Genomic DNA, 8,260 nt, shown 5'->3' on the forward strand with positions numbered 1-8,260 from the left:
TATTTGGGAGGGGATGGGTAATTTTAGCATCCTGTAGTTAAAACAAGTGATGGACGTCAATTTATGTTTATACCTTCTCTTGGTAGCCTTATAGGTGAAATGGTTCTAGTTTCACGTTTTTGTGCTACTCAATTTAATGAATACTAAGCGGGGGTGGGGTGACTTCTGATGAAAAAGATACACATGCACTTACTCATTTTGTTCTCTTGGCATTAAAAACTCACTTTAAAAGTGATTCATAAATCTGTATTGAAAGAAAAGGCGGCTGTTTCATAATCCTAGAACTGATGCTTTTGTCAGATTGAAAATAGCTGATTACAGAAATATTTAGAACTGTATTTCCTAATCGGACTAATTTTACTTTAATATGGACTTGTTTCTCTTATGTGTTTAGTCTTGTGACTAAAAGATACCTTAAAGTTTACTATCCATTAACATGGGTAAGTTCTTGATGCATTCTTAGAAATTAAAGTTTAGTCATGCAAGAACATTCAAAAATTTTTTTAATACTGTTTGACTGGTTTCTAACATGTGGTAGGTATGTGTATTATGGCATTACTCATAACAGGGGTTACTCCTAAGGTGTTCAAATGTTTCCTGAGTATTTGGACTTAAGAGTAGCAAGAAGAGTCATGCAGCTTTTTTCTGTATAGCTAATTAATGCTATCTGCATCCAGCTACTTAGAAAACCTTAGTTGTCTAATCCAGTCCCAAAAGGTCCCAGTCCAGCTGTGCAGCAGTTTGAGTGCACCACGGTGCTCAGAGGTCTGTAAGGGATTCTGCCAGTAAAGAAATCTGGTACTGTGATCAGAGAGCCTCAAGCTTGGTGGAGCAATAGGAAAGAGCAGAAGAAATTCTGTTTTTTTTCATCTGTTCCTTTTGGCTCTCGCTGTAAGAGCGGTCACTTCAGATAAGTACAGTAAGCGCCATCTTGCTTAATACGTCTGCTGTCGGTCTTTCTGAAACTGTCAAGCAGGAGCGTTAGACTCTTCAGCAGCTGAATTTCAGAAAGGCCTCAAGAAGCGAGCTGTTTACTTAAATGAATAATGAAAAGTGTTTTCAAAAAAAGTTAAAATTAGCATATTGGAATCAGTTTATTCTTTCTTTTCTGTAACGAGAGCTCATATCCTTCCATATCCTTTCCTGAAAGCCAGAATTTCAAGATACTATGGATGATAATAAATTAATCTATTAGTTGATCTCTTTCCACCAGTAAAAATAAAACTTAACTTCAATTTAAAAGAAAAGCTTTTTTTACATTCTGCTATAGTTTTTTTTGAGTGTTAGCTACTTTCATGTATGATATAAAATATGCAGACTTATAAGTAATAATGCTGTTAGAGCAAAAAAGCAAATTTTGCCATGCAGTGAATCCACCAACGCTTCTGCAGGGGTGTATTGCATAATATTAATAGTTCTAGTATGTTGTTTTTTTTTTTAAAGTCAATGTGTGTGAATTAGGCAGCTACCATAGAGAACTTCTGTGAAAGTAGCATAAATAAGAGTTTTATGAGAATCTGTAAACAGTCCTAGGTTCAAAGCAACCTGTAGAGTTCAAAGCTACTATCTCTGGGAGTTTTAATCTTGGGTGTGATAAAGATTGGATTGTATCAAATAGATACTTTTTTTTTTATACAATACCTTTCATTTCCTTTTTTTTATTATTTTTAAAATAATTTTGGATTGTATTATTTGGAGTAGAGTGAAATAGAGTGAAATTTTAAAGTAGGCCTGAAATGGAAAGTACTTTTTAAATGGGACTTTTTTAATAAGTAGCACTGCCAGAGGTAGGAATTGTGCATGGCTATATTGCTACACAAAATCTAACATTGTAAGGCCGTAGCTGGAGTCTTCAGCTACTCTTGCAGTGTATTAAAAAAACAAAACAACAACAACAAAAAAAACGTGAGGGTTTAGTAGCAATTCTTAATTAATAGATACTTAGCTTTGTGCTTATTTACGTTCCATAGCTTTGCATAAATCAGAATCTCAGTTTTTGTCTTAGAAATCTTTTCTTTATTCCAGCAAGATTGCTTACTTAATGTTAGATTAAATCTATACTTGGATTCCATTTTATATTTAAGGGATTGTTGGTCTTGTCATCAAGTTTTAGGAGTAAGCAAATAATAGGATTTTTTTGAGCTTGTCTGTGGCACTACTTGTTACTTATCTTTGTACTTCACACCTAAGCACACATTCCTGTTAGGTTTCTACCCCTTAATCTTACACCTTAGTATAAGCATTTTCAGCAAAAACCTTTTCTGTACAGTAGTTCTGATTATCTATTGTTCTTCTCTTCTTTCACTTTTACTATCATGCTCGTCATAATAAGTGCCTATTTTCAATTTCCTATATGTAAAATAAGGAATACTCCTGTATATTCCTGTCTGCTTGGAACAGTTTCTTTCTTATCTTAAGCTTATTTCTGTGCAGTCTCTCCAGACTCCTAAGACTATAAACACCTTTATAATATAAAATACGTTAATGTCCCCTATTGTGTCTCACAGAACTTTCTTTCATTTGCTGCTAATGAAAAGCATTAAATGTAAAGTGTTTTAAAAGCGTTGAAAAAAATCTGAAGAAAATGTGTATAGCTATCTCATTTAAGAGTAAAAGAGATGTTTGCTTTTTTCTTGTTCTGTGACCTGAAGATGCTGTGCAGTGTTTTGAACACATGTTGCAATTTAAACTCAGATACAAATCCTGGAAGTAAATTTTTTTCTCCAGAAAAGATAGAAAAAAACCATTTAGTGACCCAGAGTCATACAGGAAGCAGTCTCCTTTTCAAGGTTTAAGGTACTTGTTTAACCTAAATTTTATTCCTCCTGCAAACTGCTGTATGGTGAAGAGGAAGGCTGTTTTTAAACACGTGCTACATGTGACTACTGTTTTATATAAGTTTGTACAGTTATGTTTTGGAACCTCTTCAGCAAGTAGGAGTAAATAAGTCTTTCAGTTTTATCTGGAGCAATTTTATATTACTTTTTTTTTTCAGAGCGCTCGGAGTCAATGATATCTTTAGGAAACAAGTAGGCATAAAAGTAGTGAAATTATATGTTCTTGTGTCCTTATGTGTTTCCATATTTTTCCTATGAAAATGAATTGATTTCATTTATTATAGCAAACATCATTGAGCAACAGGACTCATAACAGGGTACTGACATTCAAACCACATCCTACAGCTCTGACACCCTTCTTCCTTCTCTCTTTTCTCCCCTAGTGTTTTCATGTTTACTGGAATTCAAGCCCGTCTTTCAGTTCTTCTGGTCTATTTCTTTTGCTGAAGTGTTTCAATTTCTTTGTTGTTGTTGTTAGACAAAAAAAAAAATGCTAAGAGGGAACAAGCCAACTAAGTAAAACTTCTAGTTCCTCTTGCAGTCACTTCAGTAGTCTTCCAAGTACCAAAAAATTCTTGTTTCAGAAGATTTACTCTACAGGTCTTTATTAGCTATGCAGAGTTCTGTGAAGGAGTTGGGAAAGGGCATGTCAGAGGACTACATGCTTCCTTATTTCTCCTTTTCAAAGGAGAAGGGGGGGGGGGGCAAAAATAAAAGGAAACCTTATGTCTGATCAGTGTGCTCAATTGCTTGTGCTTCTTTTGAGGGCAGAAGGTGATAGCTATACTGTTTAACGATGAATCACTACAAGAGCTTGTATAGACTGTAATTTTTCTGGCACCATTATACAGAAACTTGCATGGACTCCGTCTTGTTTCAGTGTAAATTCAGCATATGCAAGTGATGAGCTGCTAACTGGCAGCATGCATGCTTCTATATATTTTTCACTTACCAGGTATTTTCTTGGAGTCTAAAATTTGTATGTGGTTGTGTTCTAAAATATTCTACCTGTGATGTAGTTTTCAGTCTCTTTTGATACCTACGTTGTAATAGATTTCTGCTTAGGAGCTGTGATTTCACTATTGGAATCTCTCACTGTCGTTCATAGAAACGTCATTTTTGGACTCGTGTTATTTTATTTCTCATACTTCATGTAGAACTGGAAAACATCATCAAAAGATGATCTGGTTGATCTGTTCCATACACCAGTCTAAAAACAAGTTATTTACCTACAACTGTGTTAATACTGATGCATCCATAATTTTCTTCTAAAACTTCAAGGGTGAACATTCTGAAACAGTACTGGTCAATGCCTCGTCTGACACTTAACAATCCTTACTACTGCAAATGGCTTTGTGAGAAGCAGTATTATCTTTTGATAATTTCAGTATTTAATATGAATTTTTCCTCTTGACATTTTAAGCTTATAAGTCATCATATTCACCATGGATGTGAAAATGGCTCAATTTTTTTGCAGCATTGCTTTGCGCAATTGAAAAATACTGAAGGCTGCACTTTCACATCTCCTTTTATTTCCCTCTGTTCAGTTCATTTTATTTTTTGCTGAGTCCGTGATTACTACACTTTTTCCCCCCATTTTTCTCATTTTTCTGCTTTCTTGAAGAGCAGAACCCAAAAGTTCATACAGTGCTGCTGGATTTCTTTTGTGTATTACTGTTTATGCAGAGAGGATCAGATACCATAGTAAACATATCTAATAATTCCTCTAGAGCCTGTGGGACTCTTTATGCCACTACTGAACTTTGTTGCAGTCTCAAAACAAGTTGTGTAGTGACACCATCTGGTTTATTTTTTGCCTATATAATTCTTCCTCATTTAAATTGCTGTTTGAACCTAATTCAGTTTAATCTACTTTATAAGAACCCTCTCTTTCAGTTGTAATAGCTTTGTTTGCATCCTCATTTGGTGCTGCCCACACGGGACTGTTTCTATATTTGTAAACTGTGGATGGAAAATTTGTGGGGAGGCAATATATGTTACTGGACTAACTAATTTTGAAAAAGCAGGTGGGCTTCTTGGTACAGATCTTCAGATAGTCTGAAATAGCTGCAAACTTTGAAGCTAAAGATGTTTTATGTTTAACGTAAGTTAATCAGATAGTTTAAGCCAATACTGCTGTTATTTAAACTTGAAATTATGAATAAAAGGACCTTGACAAGGATTGTTTTTTGTTTTGTTATGAACCTTTTGGAGATTCTCCATGAGCATGTTTATTTAGAAAAGCTTTGAGATTAATGCATTAATGCAATAAAAATAAAGGAAAAATCGGAGGTAGGGTGGCTGTTATCTTCGCCTTTTTGGTGTTGCAAGAGCAATTAAAAATGGGCAAGCTCTTATCGTAGAATCCTTAGAGTTGGAAGGAACCTTTAAAGGTCATCTAGTCCAATTCCCCTGCAGTGATCAAGGACATCCACAGCTAGATCAGATTGCCCAGGTCCTGATCCAGGTATGGCCTTGAAAGTGTCCAGGGATGGGACACTTCACCACATCACTGGGCAACCTGTTCCAATAATTTAGCCTACATGCCACTGAAGCTACTCAGTTTAAAAACTCAGGTATTTCTGTTGCTTGCTAGAATTTACACTTGTAGTTGCTGAAATCTTAACTTTGAAAAATATGAACTAATACTTGAGAATATGAGGCGATATATCTCAGAAAAGGAATGTTTTACGTAGTTGAGTTGCTATTTTAATTTGATACCTGTTTACATTGCTTTCAGTTACTCCAGTATTTGTAAGTATTTTACCAAAATAGATTTGATTTTTAAATAGCAGTCGTGATTGGAGGGTGTATGTTGTTTTGCCAGAGTAGGTCTTTCATTGATAAAGCTACTCTCTTCAATGACAAGAAACCATCATCAGAACTGTCAGTTTTTTTCTGAGGTGCAGAGAGACCTGTGCCCTGGGAAAGGGGAAGTGGGGGGAAAAAAGGTGAAAGGGGAGGGAGGTGGGCTTGAAAACCAAACAGCAGTGATCTGAGGAAGAAAGTTAATTTAGTAAATACGATGTTGGAATGCAGAATTACACGATGTAATACAACATAATTGGAATTGAGGCTAATAAATAAAATGAGAGTCTCCAAAGCTGAAGGCCTTACTCTAATGCTGAAGGTGAGACAGCAAGAGCGCATGCATGCAGAGAGGAGCAATAAAAGAAGAGGACTTTTCATAACTTGCAAGCAGTTTTATCTTTCCCTCTAAACAGAAAATGGAAATAAACAGTGAAGGACTTCTGGGAGATGTAGTTCTTCTCTTCTGAGAGCCAGCTACCCAGAACTATTGACAGTCTGTTAACTCTTTAACTCTCAGTGCTCCACGTGATGTTATGATGACCAAATACAAAAATCATAAAACCATGACAGATTTAAATTTGAAGGCCAAGTTGCACTGATAGCTGAGCTGACTTAACAGCTCAACGCTGCCAAACAAGTCTTGCTCTTTCCTACCTGTGTGCCTTTCTCGTGTATACTCTTAGTTCAGAGCAATCTAAGCTGCTGCAACTCGTTTAAGCTTTCAGAGTACGGAGACCCCAGAAAAGTTCTTTACCAGGTTAAACAGCTTGATCAGCTTAGCACAAGATCCAGAGAGCACCAAAAATGACTCAACACTGGGACGCATCTCAACTGTGATTTAGCACATGGGGAGAAAGGAGGAATTTAGGATTTGAATGTTTCTTCATCTTTTGCTGAAGGTGGGCTTTTAAATTTGCTAACCTGTATGTAATTGGTTTGAAAAACTGAAGTGTATGATGTGTTGCTTTCAGGATAATGTTGGTTCCCAGAAATTGTTAAATTCCTGTTTTCTTTTTCCATCCTCTCATAAATCAAAACCAAACGAGTAATTTGAGTTGATCTATCCTCTTAAAATGCAGCAACGTAATTTATTATGATTCATTCCTGTTATTTTACAGATGATCTTTTTTCTTTTTTTTATTAAATTACAGAAGCAGTAGCTACCAGAACACGAAAAATGGTGTCACCAAAAACCAAGAAAAGCGCAGCAACCAGGAAGAGAGTTCAGAAGTAAATAATGAATGCAACAACAACTTAAGTTGCTCTTCAGCTCATCTCTGTTGGTGTTTTTTTTTTTTTTTTTTTTTTTTTTCAATTACTGTAACACTGGAATTTATTTCATTCCCTTTTTTACATAATAATTCCTGTTTAAAAAAAAAACAAACTTGGACTGCTGCTTGTACTTGTTTTTCGAAGAATAAATGTTTTAGTAAAATATTTGCATAAGTTATGTCTGCTGTAGTAACAATGAAAAATTTTGCCAACTTTGGAGTGAAGGTGCATTTTTATTTTTTAAGATGAATTTGTGTATATAAATGCAAACTAAAAGAGAGTGGTGTTTTTTTTTTTTTTTTTCCTGCTTTATGATGTAGTTTTGTTGTGGTTCTTTTTTAAGGAGCAATAGTGTGGCATCTGATTTCTTTTAATTTTGAATAAATTTGAAAGATATCACTTAAATGTACCCTGAGATGATTGAAGTCAGGAGACTGAAATAATAGGTGTTTTAAATATTTCTCAAGTATTTTAATAGAGTTAACAAAATAGTAAAATACATATTGTACATATTCAGAGTTCTTCTGGAATAAAGAAACCAGAATTTCAGATAGAAGGGCCCAGAGCTTTAAAAAAAAAAAAAAAGGGGAGGGGGAAGGGAAGAAAGAAAGAAAGAGAACTAGTACTCCTCAACTCACCTCTCAGGGTTTTGTTTTATATCAGTGAAGAGCCTGAAGAAGTTAACAAATGTGAATTATAACTTTTTAAGGTATCTAATTCCAGTGAAAGCTTGACTTACGTGCACTTCTCATAACAAAATAATGGTTTTCCTTTTTTTAATAGCTAAGAAACATATAAGCTTCCTAAATCTCTTTAAAGCACTTCTTTGCTTGGCTTTGAGTCTTTTTTTTGGTGTTGTAAGTTCAAAACAAAACAAAAAAAAACCCAGTATGTAATTTCAGTGTGAAATACCTCTACTTTTTGTTTACGTACCACAGAAATGCATATAATTAGGGCATGAACATAATTCTTATTGGAGAGAGTGCACTGTGAAGTTTGACAAACCAAAAGGAATCAATTTGAGCCAATGGGTAGTGGTTTTTGTGTGGGTGTCCAGTGTACTGCCTGCTTGATAGTATAATGTTTGAGTAGCTACACACTGAAAAAATGCTCTAGCATAAAATGCTGAATGAATAATGAGGTAATGTTTTGAAAACAAGGGGATTTTTTGTTTTCAAATAAAACTGGAAACTCATATTCAAAAGGTCTAGCATCTTGTCGTTTTTGTTTAGACTACTGTATGGGCTCATTTTCCTAGATATTACTAAAGTGTGGCTGAAGTCTCTTAAGTGTAGCATTCTATTTCGGAAACAAAAGTAGGATTGCTGAAGTCCCTCATG

At 35.0% G+C, this 8,260-nt stretch overlaps 1 protein-coding gene across 2 annotated transcripts in view; it reads left to right on the forward strand.

Annotated features, from left to right (window-relative positions):
- VRK1 (VRK serine/threonine kinase 1) overlaps positions 1-7,829 on the forward strand; it is a 32,175-nt gene extending 24,346 nt beyond the window's left edge. For both annotated transcript variants that reach the window (XM_052693366.1, XM_052693367.1), the window contains exon 13: positions 6,800-7,829. In XM_052693366.1, coding sequence (XP_052549326.1) covers positions 6,800-6,882 — 83 coding nt within the window. In that variant the 3' untranslated portion in view covers positions 6,883-7,829. The remainder of the gene's footprint in view (positions 1-6,799) is intronic.
- Positions 7,830-8,260: the final 431 nt, after the last annotated feature.

The sequence above is a fragment of the Tympanuchus pallidicinctus genome, unplaced genomic scaffold, assembly GCF_026119805.1.
Source record: "Tympanuchus pallidicinctus isolate F22 unplaced genomic scaffold, pur_lepc_1.0 scaffold3, whole genome shotgun sequence".
NCBI classification, from domain to species: Eukaryota; Metazoa; Chordata; class Aves; order Galliformes; family Phasianidae; genus Tympanuchus; species Tympanuchus pallidicinctus.